General features: G+C 47.2%; 1 protein-coding gene across 1 annotated transcript; it reads left to right on the top strand.

Moving 5' to 3' along the window:
- Nucleotides 1-3,765: 3,765 nt before the first annotated feature.
- LOC135389406 (uncharacterized) lies at nt 3,766-14,702 on the top strand. Its single transcript, XM_064619461.1, has 4 exons — nt 3,766-4,096; nt 11,071-11,856; nt 11,957-12,131; nt 14,578-14,702. The coding sequence occupies exons 1-4, from the start codon at nt 3,926-3,928 to the stop codon at nt 14,700-14,702; spliced, it is 1,257 nt and encodes a 418-aa protein (XP_064475531.1). The 5' UTR covers nt 3,766-3,925.
- Nucleotides 14,703-16,429: the final 1,727 nt, after the last annotated feature.

The following is a 16,429-nucleotide window of genomic DNA, read 5'->3' as shown; positions in this document are numbered from 1 at the left end:
GATTGGAGTCACTATCAGAGCTGCCCACATGCTGCTGTCTGCAGACCTTGAGAGTGTCACGTCAGTGCCTATCAGGACGTGAATAAGATTAGATGGACAATCAGTAACTACGACTATAGAAACTTCTCATTTCAGTGCCAATATATTGGGACTGCGTTAGCCAGTATGACACAAAATGATGAAATATTTTCAACCTTGATATACAACCTCTAACCCGTCTCCCTCTGGGAGATTGCACCTTCTTTTGAACTATATGGTATGCTGCTGTGTATTGGCTGCCTAAAATTTCCCTGGAGATATGCAACTACAACGTTTTTATTACAACATGTTTCCCCAAGTTTGTTTGACCTCGGAGGAAAGCCTATACTTTTGCTGGCAGCACTATTTCAGTGAAAATTGCAAGAAAGAGGTTGATAAGAATAGACTGGATGAACAGAAAAACGCTTTGCAACTGAAGGTTTGCAGATACACACGAGAAGCGAAAAGCTGATGACAAAACACAGTCCAGCCTCAGCTTTGTACTGCACACTTCAAGGGTCTGCTAGTTAAAAGGTGATGCCGCGTGCTCTTCACCTTGTTCTTTGTAGAGTGGAATTTTCTCCTCCAGCTTGGATAGGGGGTCCACTACAGGACCAAAGTTTTCTGCGCGCCAAATGTTGTGCCAGTGGTACACAGTAGCAGGGATTGGGTTCAGTGCACCATTTGCCAACGCTGTGACACCGCCTTCGAAGTTTGAAGGCTTCCGTTGGGGTCATGCCATCACCAAAATACTTCAGAAATTTGGACTCAGCCGTGGTGGCAGCACCTCCAAACAAAACAGGGGAGAACTGTATGTAAACTGCAACAATATGTGAGGCAGTGATTATACAAGGAAAGGAGAACAGAAACGCGGCGCTGAGCTTTTTGGCAAGTGCTTCACATTTGGGAACAGTGATGTGTGCAGCGAAAAAGAACAGTCTCACCTTTCACGGTACTGCAGATCCACTCAACACTCAACGAAGTATTTTATTTTGGCTCTGCATTGTCGCAATCATGAGGTCAGCGCGGAGAGCTTCGATCCAGTTCTGAGGTTTGCTATGCCATGATGTCAGCGTGGATGGACGCAGATTTCGGTCCAACAGCATTGAAACTCAAATTAACGTTTACAAGTACAGAGGTGAACATAGGTTTCAATACTGTGTCGATGCACGTTCGCTCTCCGTGGAGTCGTCTGCACTCCCTCCTAGGTCCAATGTTGACGTCTCGACACAATCCGATACTCCCGTGGCATTGTGATCGCCTGGTACTTGCGCGCTTACGCTGGGTGTCTTTGCTGTTTGGATCCCCTACTTCACCTTTCCTCCTCGCAAAGCGCGCGCTTTGCGAGGAGGAAGCGCGCGCCGCCCGCACCGGCGTCTGTTTCACCAAGAGAGTTCTGGCGCTTTGAATTGTTAGAGTTTTAGAACGCAGTACGTAGCTTCAGTGCTTTCGGTTAGACATCGTGTTGCGGTTTGGTACATTTTCGGAAGATGTCTGGCGAAAGGCCTTTCACCTGTGTGAAAGACACACAGGCATCAACCTCAGACCTCGAAGTTCTTCGCGCTGATCTCATGACTGCTGCCGACGCCACCGAATGGTTGCGACAATACAGAGCCAAAACAAACACTTCGTGGATTGTTGACTGGAGTGTGCAGGACTGCGAAAGGTGAGTCAGTTCTTTACAGCTGCTTTTCCGCAACTGAAACTCAATTGTTCAAACGCCCTATCAAATGGACGTTTAGTGTCTTTCGTGTTCTCCTTTCCTTTATCAATGCCTCATCTGTTCCTGGGTTTTGCAGCTCTACCCTCTTTTTTTCTGAATGAATTAAGTTATGCTGAACTGTCCTGTCAGCGATAATCTCGTAGCGGAAAAGACTCCCGTGTCAACATATCTCTATATGATGCTGTAGTACCGCAATCCTAAACTATGGGCGAGGCGCGGAGCAAATTCTTCTGAATAAGCTCTGCTGCATACGCTTCTGCCGACTTCGAACACGGAGAAATTTCGTGGAATGCTGCGCCAAAACGTACATACCAATTTCTGAGTCAACTGTGCCCCTTTTTTCACTTCGAGATGTTTGAAAACTTTCGCATACCGACGCCACATATTTGGACACCCTTCCTCACACAACCCCTACATGGGCATTTTTAGTTTTTAGTGTTTTTTTTTTTCCTGTGCGTGTTTTTGCTTTCATTCAAACTGCCTACAATAATTTCTCTGCAGGATGGTGTTTCATACCGTCTGGAGGTGCCGTCACCACAGTCGAAATAAAACCACACAGCGTCTCTCAACAGGCTGTCAGGCAAGGGTCGACATAAAAGTAAAGAAGCTGAACAGGCACACCAAGAGGAGAGACCCATATCTTCGTGGAGACCCCCCTCTGCCTGGAATTATAAAGATCGAAGCAGGCCACAACCACAGTACACAATGCGCTGATGCTCTGAGATTGCTTCGTTTTGAGCCTGAAACGAAGGCCAAATTTCTGAAGTATTTTGATGATGGCATGACACCAGCTGAAGCCATCAAACTTCATGAGAGCAACCTCTTAATCGAAGGTGGTGTCACAGCGTTGGCAAATGGTGCACTGAACCCAATCCCTGCTACTGTGTACCACTGGCACAACATTTGGCGCGCAGAAAACTTTGGTCCTGTAGTGGACCCCCTATCCAAGCTGGAGGAGAAAATTCCACTCTACAAAGAACAAGGTGAAGAGCACGCGGCATCACCTTTTAACTAGCAGACCCTTGAAGTGTGCAGTACAAAGCTGAGGCTGGACTGTGTTTTGTCATCAGCTTTTCGCTTCTCGTGTGTATCTGCAAACCTTCAGTTGCAAAGCGTTTTTCTGTTCATCCAGTCTATTCTTATCAACCTCTTTCTTGCAATTTTCACTGAAATAGTGCTGCCAGCAAAAGTATAGGCTTTCCTCCGAGGTCAAACAAACTTGGGGAAACATGTTGTAATAAAAACGTTGTAGTTGCATATCTCCAGGGAAATTTTAGGCAGCCAATACACAGCAGCATACCATATAGTTCAAAAGAAGGTGCAATCTCCCAGAGGGAGACGGGTTAGAGGTTGTATATCAAGGTTGAAAATATTTCATCATTTTGTGTCATACTGGCTAACGCAGTCCCAATATATTGGCACTGAAATGAGAAGTTTCTATAGTCGTAGTTACTGATTGTCCATCTAATCTTATTCACGTCCTGATAGGCACTGACGTGACACTCTCAAGGTCTGCAGACAGCAGCATGTGGGCAGCTCTGATAGTGACTCCAATCATGAGACGAACACAGCAACTGATGACATCAAGAGAGATCATCTTCATCGACTCTACCTCATCGTGCGATGGGATGCACACTACTGCCACGTTGCTACTGGCTGCAACCAATGCTGGGGCCATACCCATTGCTGTCCTCCTGCACAACTCCCAGACCACAGAAGGCTACCACATTGCATTCGGCCTACTCAAGGGGGCATACCCACACTGCTTTGGTGGTCAAGAGGTAATGCACTGTCACACACAGGATAAAACATGAATCTAACTAAGGTTCTTAGACATCAGTTTCACGGACAGTAACATCCATCCCCTTCACTTTGCTTCTCTCTAACTGATGGGGAGAGCAGACACTCCTATCAAATTTTACGTCTCAGTTTCATCAAGTTTTCTGTGCCTGTTGCTGAATTCTGAGTAGTTGCAGTTACAAATGCACTTGGTGTCACTGTTGATGGATGTGCTTGGAATATGGTGCTTCTCTCAATCTTTCAATTTTCCATATTTCATTGCCAATGGTCCTTCACTTTGATTTGTCAGATAAGATCTTAGGTATAAGTCCTCAGTCAGATAACAAAAAGTGAACATGAAGTAAAAGACATAACATGCCTTTCCGCTAGGCACCGAACGCCTTCATGACTGACAATTCGTCAGCAGAGAAGGATGCTTTACGCATGGTATGGCCCCAAGCAACACAGCTTCTCTGTCACTTCCACGTCTTGCAAGCGGAGTGGAGGTGGCTCACATCCACAAAGAACGGGGTGCCACGGGAAGACAGGCAGAAGCTGATGTCGTCTTTCAAGCAGGTTTGTGAGACGTGATTCCCTTTGTTGTAAACATGGCATCAGTACCTTACCTGGGAAGTACCATTGTGCATCACTGCGGTAAACAAAGTCAATCAATCAATCAACCAATCAGTCAAAGTGGGCGGGCCCTGGAAGGCATGTGGGATTATGCTCGGTGCCTCATCCAGGATGTGGTATGTTGGCAGTTTTCCTTGCTGCTGCCAGTCTGCAGTGCTTCGTTCTGTCAAGACTGAACGAGACTGGATATGCTTGTGCAATAGAGCTAGACAGGAAATTAACAGCAGTGTGGCACTATAGCAAAAGTACTCTACGCACTGCCTTCTTCTCTGGAAAACCACACTTTCAGCAAAGTTCAATGAAGTGGTTGATGAGAAAGAAAATTGCATTATGATCGTCTCCGTATATACCACTGTAGACACATACGAATATTTGAATATTCGTTGAAATAATGATATGTTCGATTCGAACTTCGAAAATTATTCAAATGATCCGCCAGCTGTTCTACCTGGAAAGTAGGCTCCACCTAACCCATGTGTGTACTGCAGAAAGCCCACTTTACAACTGGCATGCATTGGTTCAGAAAAAAAAGGGAAAACTATCTTTTGTGGAGAGTGTTTGTTCTGTGTCAGGTGTCAGATACATGTCAGGTACATGTTTGTTTTCTGTGTAACTGAATATTCTCTGCATTACCTGCACATCGTTAATACCGGTCCTTTCTCAGGCTTAATATAAACAGGAATACCTCTACATGTATTAATTTGTTAGCTCATTGACAATTTTTGAGATGCAAGCACACCGATTTAGGCATTAAAGCTCGATTTTTGGCTCAACAGAGTTTAGTCAGCATTTGGCCGGACGGCTGCAGAAAAGTTCTAGTTATTTGCTTTTTGTAATGGTGTTAACGACGACGAGCGCTCTGTATAGGCTCGCGAGATGGCAAAGAGAAAGACGACGAATAAAGAGTTGCACCACGTGTGACATGGTGGCAGCGGTGTTACGTCGATAACGTGGCCAGCGTTCGAAGCGAAAGGATTAGCCCTAGCTGGCAGAAGTTCGCAATGGAAACGACTACTACGCCGATGACTTCAACGTTGGTAGCAGCAACGATGACAAGTATCCTGCCTCCACCCAAGCCACTCGATGTTACCGGCGATCTTTGGAAAGCTTGGAAGTTGTGGAAAGGCGAGTTTAGACTCTTCTCTACAGCGACAAATCTAAAGGCGCAGCCAAAGGAAGTTCAGGCCGCGACCTTCTTGGTTACACTGGGTGAAGAAGGAAGGAAGATATGCAATACGCTACAGTTTGAAACCGAAGCGGACCGTGATGATGTCGACAAGCTTATCCAGAAACTGGAAGAGCACTGCAAACCGACGCTCAATTTAACGTACCACGAATTTCTGTTCGGATCGCGAAACCAGAAAGAAGGGGAGCGATTTGACGAGTGGCTGACAGAGCTTCGGATACTCGCTGCTAGCTGCGAGTTCGGGACCTTGGAAAAACGCATGCTGCGTAGCCGCATAATCCTTGGAGTTCGCGACAAGAAACTTCAGCAAAGGCTGATCTCGGAAAATCCGTCATGTGAGAAGGTTATAGAAACATGTCGGATGAGAGAGCTCAGCAAGCAGCAGTTTGAGGATATCCAGAAGGAAAAAGATGAAGTGAAGGACGTTCACGCGGTCACGAAGCGAACGAGAACTTGTTCGAAGTGTGGATATACGCACGATAAAGATGCATGTCCGGCGCAAGGTAAAGAATGCAAGAGTTGCGGTAAACTTAACCACTTCGCCAGTGTGTGCAGAAGCAAACGACAACGAAAGAAATATAGAAGGAAGCCGAAGGCAAAACAAGTCCTTGAAGTGGAACGTGAAGAAGACACTTACTTCTTGCAAATGCTGTCCGTAAATAACGTCGCATCGAGCGATCTCTGGTCTGCTGAGGATACGATCGAGAACGTGAAACTAAACTGCAGAGTAGACACTGGTGCCAATTGTTCCGTAATCTCAGCCGGACAGTTGAGAAAAGTCACTAACAAGAAGACTACAAAATGCAACGTTACGTTGAACACCTTCTTTGGCTTCAAGCAAAAGGCCGCAGGCAGGATTCCTCTGCAAGCATCATGTAACGGCCAAAGCACAAAGGTGCTGTTCTTCGTCGTACCACAAGAGGTACCGCTTACCCTGAGTGGGAAAGCGTCGGAAGAACTAGGTCTGATCCAGCGCACTGTGCATTCGGCAGTTGCTACAAAAACAAGCGACGAACATCACTTGTACGGACCAGCACAACCTTATCGGGACGTCTTTTAAGGCCTTGGAAAGCTAAAAGGGGTACAGTACCACATGAAGTTAACACCCCATGCAAAAGGAGTTGTAAAACCAGCAAGGCGGATTGCCGTTGCACTGAAAGACAAAGTCAAGCGCGAACTCGACCACATGGAAGCCGACGGAGTAATCGCCAAAGTGACGGAACCTACCGAGTGGGCGAGCAACATGGTGGTCGTGGTCAAGAAAGATAAGGTCAGGATCTGTCTTGATCCCGCAGATCTCAACAAGGCGCTCCTTCGGGAACACTACCCCATGGCGACACTCGAAGATATCGCGCCGCGTCTGGGAAAGGCAAAGTACTTTTCGACACTTGACGCATCGTCTGGCTTTTGGCAAATTCAGCTCGACAAGGACTCCTCATACATCTGTACTATGAGCACACCGTTTGGGCGATACCGTTTCCTAAGGATGCCGTTTGGGATTTCAACAGCTCCTGAAGTCTTCCAGCGAGCTATGCACAGGGTCCTACAGGATCTCGACGGTGTCGATGTCGTAATGGACGACATCCTTGTCTGGGGAGGGACCAAGGCTGAGCATGATCAACGCCTCATGAGGCTGCTGGAGCGATGCAGGGATGTAAACCTCAAACTAAACATCAGGAAATGTTGTTTCCTTCAACAGCAAGTACGGTACTTGGGACAAATGATCACGTCAGAAGGACTTGCTGTGGATCCAAGGCGAGTCGAGGATATTCTCGCCGTTACTGAGCCAACAAATGTCAAGGAACTTCGTACCTTCCTGGGCATGATCAACTTCGTGTCAAGATTCATCCCCAATGCATCACAAGTGTCGGCACCGCTACGTGACCTGCTCAAAACAGATACAATTTGGGAATGGTCAACCAGACACAAAGACAGCTTCAAAGAGCTACGCGAAGCGTTGACGAAGGCACCGGTTTTAGCGTACTTTCAAGGACACAAGCCTGTGACGCTATCAGTCGACGCTAGCCAGGATGGAGTTGGAGCTGTCTTAACACAAGAAGGGCATCCCGTTGCGTATTCCTCCCGTTCCCTTACGGAGACTCAACAAATATATGCACAAATTGAAAAGGAGATGGTCGCCATTGTACACGGCTGCGAGAAGTTCCACGAGTACATCTTCGGACAACCCAGCGTAAAGGTCGAGTCCGACCACAAGCCGTTGGAAGCCATTTTCAAGAAGCCTCTCCACGGATGTCCACTTCGTCTACAAAGAATGAGGCTCGCACTTCAAAAATACCCGATTAACGTTGTATACAAACCTGGAAAGGAAATGTTCATTGCAGATGCTTTATCACGCTTTCCGAAGCAGGAATGCCTGAGAGAAGAGGAGCACTTCTATGTAAACGTACTTCAATACCTCGATGTTTCCGACGAAAAAATAGCGGAAATATCGCGAGCGACACAACGTGATAGCCAGCTGCAGAAGATCCGAAAATACGTCGAAACAGCATGGCCTAACAATAAAAACGAAGTTGACAACGAGGTGCGTCAGTACTGGACATACAAGGAAGAAATTCACGCGCAGGATGGTCTGCTGTTTCGTTCCAACAGACTAATCATCCCAAAGGGAATGCGGCAAATCACACTAAAGCTGTTGCATGCTTCACACTGTGGAGAAGAAAAGATGAAGGAGAGAGCGCGGGACGTCATGTTCTGGCCCGGGATCACGTCTGAGATTGAACAACTAGCAAGAAACTGCGCTCTATGTGAGAAGCATCGACCACGAAACGAGAGACTTCCTATGATAAGCCATGAACTCCCTAAGTTGCCATGGCAAGTTATCGGCGCTGACCTTTTCAGCCAGGGTGGAAGAGAGTTCTTGATCCTTGTGGACTACTACTCTTTCTACAACGAAGTCAAACCACTAAAGCGATCTACAGCGAAAGAGGTGGTAGCCATATGCACAGACGTGTTCACCACGCATGGAATTCCAGTAAGGTTTCTGAGCGATAATGGCCCACCTTTCGGCAGCCATGAGTTCCGAGAAGGCATGAGGTTCCTCGGAGTCACGCACATCACTTCTAGCCCTCATTACCCGAGGTCTAACGGCATGGCTGAACGAGCAGTGAGGGAAGCGAAGAAACTACTAAGCAAGTACGCCTATGAGAGCACTGAATTCAAGACTGCTCTGCTCGAGTGGAGAAATACTCCGCGGGACAAGGTGTTAAAATCACCAGTACAACGCTTGATGGGAAGGAGCACCCGGACACTTCTTCCGGTACATTCAGCATGTCTGCAACCAAGCCTGGTACAGCCAAAGGATGTGGTATCACGGCTTCAGCATCTCCGCCAACGTCAGCAGGTCTACTACAACAGAGGAACTAGACAGCTGCCTCAACTGCTGCCGGATAGTCCAGTGACAGCCTACAACAGCAAAGTCAAGACTTGGGCACCAGCAACAGTTGTGGGGTCCGCCGGGGCACCAAGGTCCTACATCATAAGGACGAGCGACGGTGCTGAGCTTCGTCCTACTCGGGAGCATCTTAGATCATCGCAATGTCAGCAGCAGCAACCTGCTTCCACTCCCGAGAACGAACCACGGTCGGGTCCAGCCACGGAGTCAGCACCAGTTCGTCGAAGCACCAGACAACGTCGAAGCCCTCGGAGATACCCCCTAGAAGAGTAATCTGTGGCTCCGTATCATGCAAGGACATTTCAAGAAGAGTCAAGGAAGAGTTTGGGTTTTGAGCTTTGGGACAAAATATCTTTTGTGTAATGTTGACTGGGTTCTTTTAGACTGACTTGAGAAAGGGGAGATGTAATGGTGTTAACGACGACGAGCGCTCTGTATAGGCTCGCGAGATGGCAAAGAGAAAGACGACGAATAAAGAGTTGCACCACGTGTGACACTTTTCCAGTGCAGACTTTCTGAATTGTATTCAACTTCATTCGACTTGAACATTATTCACCTAAAGGCAACGTGCAAACTGAGACTGTACGGCTCAGGTAGGAAACGTTCACTGAACAGCTAGACCATAAAGAGACACGTTGATCACGCGTTGCTGTAGGAACAGCACGTTACAAGCACAGTTTTCAGACGTGCCGGCGTAAGCTCCAGCACTTGTCAAGCGCGAGCTTGCAAGTAACAAAAAGGAGCACTCCGCATTCATTGACCAGCATTTAAGTTCGCAATGGTAACATCAGAGAGAGTACCAGCGTGAACTTAAATGTTGCAATGTCCAAACAAAAGCTGACTCTAGTTTGGCATGGCTGACTCAGTTCCAGCTGGTACAGCAGTTACTGAAGCCACAGTTTCAAATCTCAGAAATGAAACTCTCAGACTTTTCTGTAAGACATGAGACATGTTGCAGTTTTTACACAGCTCTGTCGTTCACAGGACCTCCTGTGAGCAATATGTGCAGTTTGGGCATTTTACAACAGAACATCGATATTCAAGACATAGACGCCAAAATAGACGCTAATGTCGAAATGTGCCTTTATAGGCACAAGAAGATCATCACTATGGCATTCCTTGTCACGTAAATCGTGCTCTAGTATCGAAAAGGCGCCAATATACTGTCAATGGAAAAAATGGGTATATACCTAAAGATCTGAGGTCTAGTCATGAGCCCACTGTTGGTAATGCCTTGACATTGCATTTCACGAAATATGTCCATTATGGAGCTGCCATTACCTCCTCAGAATAGTTGTGGGTAACTGCGGGTAGTGCGGGTGTGCCTGCAAAAATCCAAGTACAGATGGCACACGTGCCAATTTGAACACTCGTTACACACCTCTAGTTATGCATTTCATATTCTGCTTTTATTTGTCACATAGGTATGGTACATAAGCATTTCCAGAGTCTCATGATTGTGACCCAAATGAGAAAAATTATCTTACAAGTATGTATTGACAATTCGTATTCGATTCAAAACCTATTTGATTCGCATTCTACTGGAAAACAAAAGTTACAGTTTGCACGTACCTATTATTCAATATTAGTAGTACAACTATCATTGTCAGTATCCCTATGAAACAGAACAAAGCACACAGCTTCCCCTATGCAAAATTGCTATTCTTCCCCCAGGTGTACTATACGATAGCATATTAATAGCATGGTATGCATTCCATGCTGCACGTGAGGTGGTGCTGATGCTGATCTCCTGGTGCTGTCTTCCAGCAAGAAAGCAACATTTAACATAGTAAGAGGGCTCACCTTATTAAGCAGCAGCCTGCCAGAGATCGCCGTTGAAAACGTGAACTTAGCATGACACTGCCTAATTTTCACATCCAGCTTATGAGCAGTGCACCAAACTGTTGGTGTGATGTAGATGGTGACAATGACGTCCTAATGCTTCAATTCACCATAGAAATTAGTGTGCTAGGCACACTTCGATGGTGATGGACTCTTCCATGCCGATGCGCCCTGCTCACATAGGTTACCGTCAAATTTCTCACACCTGCAAAACGAGTGACATTGTGAGCTTAAAGCTTGCATGCTCTAGCTTTGGGTGCTGGGAACCACCACAAGCAAGGGGCCTTGCACTACAGGTCGGAAAAAGTGTCAGTTATGTAATTGTGCTAATCTCATGTGAAACAACTACGACCGTGGGTGGCACTGCGCAGCAATAATTATGGTCACTGCCGAAGCATTCGGCAAAAAACTGTCTGGAACTTAACATTCGAGGTTCAGAAGCCACTAATGATAAGTGTAATTCAATCTTTTTTACAGATCCTCTATGCAGATTGTACAGACAAGCTGGAGGTGGCAATTGCCAATCTGAGACAGCTCTCCCACGATAGGTACACCTCCAGAGTGGTGGCCTTCCTCAGCAGGAAGGAGGAGTGGGTGTCTCTGTTCAGGGAAGGAGTCTTGACACGAGGGCATCAAACAAACAACTTTGCGGAGGCATCGATCCGCATACTGAAGGATATAGTCCTCTGCCGGACGAAAGCGTTCAATGCAGTTGCACTGGCAGAGTTTGTTGCAGTAGTGTGGGAAAAGTATTTTCAGGTGCGGATACTGAAACACGCCCACAACCGGGTTGCATCCCACACCTTGTTGTACGACAAGCTGCTCCAAAGGCTTCCAGATGAGGCTGCAGCATCAGTTGTGCAACTTGGGCACAATATTTACAGTGTTCCAGGCAAAGCTGGCAGTGGGAGGACATATGAGGTGTGTGCCGAGCTGGGTACATGCACTTGCTACAGCGGCATCCAGGGCGCATTCTGTAAGCACCAGGCGCTCGTGCACAAGGTGTATGGCGGAAGCTTCCCGAACGCTCCGGTGCTAACTGCTGCAGACCGCCACAGACTTGGAGAACTGGCCCTGGGAGAGGAATGTCCACCAGCACCGTTCTTCTCGGAGTTCCGCGGCACAGAGGATGACACCGACAGCCAAACAGACCTTCACAGCACAGGCCTCTTCGAGGGTCACACATTGGATCCCGGAACAGGAGACAACACCCTATCTGATGACATACAGCCATGTACCTCAGGACACAGCCAGATTGCGGAGGTGTGTATTATACTTATAAACTAGATCGAGAATGGAAAGGGGAGGGGGGTAAACATGCCACTGGTTCCAGACATGTATGCTTTCCTTCCTATCTTTGCAGGTGCAAAATGATGGCCGGGCGACTTTCAGGAGAGAACTGGACCGCCTAATAGACCTGGCTGCAATAGATCCAATGTTGTCAGAGAAGTTTCAAACGACGGGCAAGCAGCTTCAGCGTATTACGACACAAGGTGGTGCAGCAGAGCTGTTGTTCAAGATACGTGCTGTCGTGGCAGGTAGCACAAGAAGGGGTGGCCGCATTCGTGTGCAGCCTACGGCAATTTCCAGGCGTCGTACTGGCGTAACAAGAGGATCAAGACGCATACCAGCAGGCCGTCCCCCGAGCGAGATCCCGTCCAAAAGGCAGAAAAGACTACACAAAATAGGACTCGCCATACAAGCAAACGTGCCACCAGCAAAGTCACATGGCCAAGGCCATTAGCTTAAACATGCTGCAACATGCTCAACTAAATATTTTGTCTCTACCTGATGCAGAAGTCGGAAAAAGTAATTTCTTCTTTTTAATTTTGGGAGGTGTGACGTCATGGTGAGAGCCAGGAAGCTGAAGGGATTTTGCCTGGCAATATTGCTGCTGGAGAAAGCTGGCTTTCAGGCATACTTTCGAGTCTAAGGAATTCGGTGCTGCTTGCTTGTGTTGGCAACGATGTCATCTGTGCTCATCGCTTTCTGTTGTGGTCATTGGGAGCCCTGTAAAGCTTTGGGAGCTTACAAGTGCACATACTGTCGAAAGTCAAGCTCGATAAACATGTCACAGAGGATTCTGCGAGAAGCTAATCTGTGTGATCAGTGGGTGAAGGTGCTTCTGGAACACGGAAAAACTGTTCAAGATGCGGGCCCCTTTGTCAGCCCTGGGCGGTTCACGAGGGAATCGTACAAGTACAGTATAGGTCTGACGGTCACGCTCGGTTTACGGATGACGTTGACCCGCCTGTGGTCAAATGCTGTACCTACAGTTTTAGGTTGGAAATAGAGATTATATGGAGACGTCAAGGCACTATCCAGATGAAAAAAGTCTTCAAAATCTCTTTCCAACCCACCAAGCGTGGCGTCAAGTGACAGTGAAAGGGACGCTTGTGTCGTTGCTAGGACACTGAAGACTTGATGCATACGAAGCCCCTTCCTACATGACGTCTTCGAGAACTGGGCCTTTTGTGATGACGTGATTGCGACAACTTAAAAAAAAAACTGAGGAAAATTTCACTGATTTTGCTGAACGTGGTGATAATTTGTGTGTGGAATCTCTGACCTGCGTTCTCTCATTTGACGACATACCTAAGTATACGTAAACTAAGTATCGGTTTCGTGACTGTGTAGTGGCACTTTAATGCTGTGATAGCTTTGTTTGCAGAACTGTAACATGACTTGTCCAAGTTCACTGCTGTTCCGGATGCACAGATATATGGGGGCGCCACATATTGGAACAGGCTCCTCTTTCACTGGTGGTGACAAAGACACACCTGTGTTCGACTCGCTCCAAATAACTGTTGCTGGCCTTGTTAAAGCCTAGTTATCCCATATTATGTACAGATGACTTGTCTAGCCTACCACGTCATGACCGAAGCAACAAACCCTAATCACTAAAGCAGGAATGACAGAAGTTGAGTCTGTGCTTCATTTCATTGCCTCCCACACCCCCTTTGTAGAAAGGAGTTAAATTCAGCTATCCTATTTCCAGAATGGTCCGCTATGAATCTGGGCCAGATCCAGGCTCGTCCGAGGCCAGGAACCAGCCCAGTAATCCAGCCTGGGAAATCGGGTGGAATATTTGCTGGTGATGATGGCGTAGTTTAATTTTCGTGCTCAACTTTGCAGCCAAATTTACAGGATAAACCATTACTTACTGCCAATGCCATCTTCTTTCCAGTAATAGCGAAGTAAGGGCCTGCACGCATTAAAGGTCTGTTCAGAATTACTGTGGTGCTCGGAGCCCATTGGTTTGTGACAAGGGAATACTTAACGATACACGGCCCCAGAGCAAGCCAGTGCCTGTCTTCAACATTGCAGTGATTTCTTCTTACTATAGCAAGCAATCTGCAACGTGTTCACTACTTGTCGCTCTGCAACATAAATTGTGGGTGCAGCAGCATCTAATTTAGATTGCTGCCAATTCGTAGTGTGTAGTTGAATCATTGATATCAATAGGCAAAACACCAGGAGGCAGACCTATTGATCCTTGCTCACAAATCTGTTATTGTCACTGCATATACCTAGAAACCAGGGCATCAAGGGGTAATGCCAGCCACGAAATTGATTACGCTGGAGACATAACACAGGTCACCGTCATCGCTTGGTGCACAGCCTAGAGAAGGTGGTAAAGCTTACACCCACTTCAGCCAGCCACCCACGCACTTGGTTACAACATAATCTGATGAGAAATACACCCTTTGTTATCAATGCGTATCTTTAAAATACATATATATATATATATATATATGTTGTCTCCCGATCAAGAGGCAGCCAACCTGCAAAGAGGGTACGTTTCGTGGTCAATCCATTCCCAACAGACGCCGATTCCGTTCTTCACGCTGCTTCAGTTGAGGCAAGTAACAATATTTCAGTTAAAACAGCGAACACTTTTTTATGTCAGCAAAGCTATTGCCAGCGCGCGAAAGAAGGCGGAAAGCACCTCGACATGCCTGTACTTCTCTCTTTCCTTCTTAGCTATGTGCGACTACGAACGGAGAATATTCAAACCCCCCAAGGACAAGGAAGAAGATACTCAGTCCCTCGCGCAGGCCACAAATCGCGTATCGGCGTATTATCGCAGCAGGTTTCCCTTGCGTTAACTGACGTTATAACAGGTGCATGCTTTGCCATAAAATTTCGTGATATCTCGAAGCTAGCTTTTGGTCATGAAGTTTGCTGTGTACCTGTATCAATACCAGATGCTGGTGATATTCTGAGAGTTATCGAGGTTCTCTGATGGCTGATCTTCACGGACGGCGACAAAAGTACGCAGCCAGGCGTACTATCGCAGCAGGTTTCCCTTGCGTTAACTCACGTTACGAGGTGCATGCTTTGCCATGAAATTTCGAGATATCTCGAAATTAGCTTTTGGTCATGAAGTCTGCTGTGCACCTGTATCAATACCAGATGCTGGTGATATTCTGAGAGTTATCGAGGTTCTTTGATGGCTGATCCTCACGGACGGCGAGAAAAGTAAACAAAGGCACGCTGCGATGTACACGACGACATATGTCATTTCCTCACTACTGCGTATTCCATTCGCTACCGATTCGGCACGTAAAACTATATGGGCGTCCGCATACTGCTCCTATACACACTCCACAGGTCCCAGCGTAATTAATTTCGTGTTGATGGGGCTTCCAAAGCAAGCAAGCAAAGCATACAAGGCGACCGGTGGTCGCCCGCACCGCACTGCAACACAGGCCCGGCAGAGAAACAGAGCCGCTCCGTTCGGCGTCTACCTCCTCACTCTCCACCAATCAGCAGCGCCCTTTTCCTCCCTGCGCTCTGCTCTTTAGCAGATCTAAATACGCGTCCCGGGCCCATGTATCAGAGAGCCGCCGTTGCCACGGTGTTTTAACCAGGGATCGGAACTGGAACTGAACCCGAACCGAAAATCGGAAAAAAACGTTATTTTCTGACGAACCCGAACCGAACCGAACCCGAACAGTTTTTTTGCTTGTCCTGAGCCGAACCGGAACTGAACCGAAAAAAATTGATACGCTTACCGGTTCGGGAATCGGTTCAGAGGTGAATTAATTGTACTACTGACCGACCTTTTTTTTGGCTCACCTGAAACGGTTATCTCACACCTTTCTCTTACAATCGTGTACGGTGAGCGTAAGCTTGCTTGCATGTAGCAAAATTACTGCCCGTGGACCGGTTAAACCGAGGCCGAAAAAAGTAACTGTTCCAATCCCTGTAAATGCCCCGACCGCTGACAGACTTTTTTTTTTTCTGTGTATGTGCGGGGGTGGGGGTGGGGGGTTCTCCCTGAGCCGAACCCGAACCGAACCGATATACCTGAACCGGTTCAAGCTGATAATTTCGGTTCAGCGGAGCTAAACCCGAACCGAACCAATATGCCTGAACCCGAACCCGAACCGGACCGAAAAAAATAACGGTTCCGATCCCTCGTTTTAACTCGAAAACCGAGAGGGATAGAAAGATGCGGCAAGTTTCTACGCGTTGCCCGCCCATGTCGAGTGCGTGTGCCTATTAAAAGGAAGTCGGATCCGCCGTGGGCTTCGAACCGGAAGACAGGGACAGAAGTCGGTGAACGGGGGTCGGTGTCAGGAATTTCGACAATGACGTCTTAACCAGTGGAAACCCTATTGGAAATTCCTACTTGACTCCATATGGTATTATGACACCAGGTCCTACATGATGAAGGAACCTACATACAAATAGGATCCTGTTTAATTGTGGGTCCTACATGCAAATGCGATCCTAGATATAAACAGGATCCTATTTGGTTGTGGGACCTACATGCAAATGCGATCCTACATATAAACAGGATCCTATTTGATTGTGGGACCTACGTTGG

Source organism: Ornithodoros turicata, chromosome 1, assembly GCF_037126465.1.
Source record: "Ornithodoros turicata isolate Travis chromosome 1, ASM3712646v1, whole genome shotgun sequence".
In the NCBI taxonomy this organism is placed as follows: Eukaryota; Metazoa; Arthropoda; class Arachnida; order Ixodida; family Argasidae; genus Ornithodoros; species Ornithodoros turicata.
Note: the sequence above shows the minus strand (reverse complement) of the source record. Positions and strands in the feature narration are given on the sequence as shown.

Bases quoted from the DNA above. Each gene is read 5' to 3' on its own strand.
- LOC135389406 (XM_064619461.1), top strand. From the start codon at position 3,926: ATGACTGACAATTCGTCAGCAGAGAAGGATGCTTTACGCATGGTATGG. The intron at 4,097-11,070 runs GTTTGTGAGACG...TCTTTTTTACAG, and splicing joins TGATGTCGTCTTTCAAGCAG to ATCCTCTATGCAGATTGTAC. The intron at 11,857-11,956 runs GTGTGTATTATA...CTATCTTTGCAG, and splicing joins GACACAGCCAGATTGCGGAG to GTGCAAAATGATGGCCGGGC.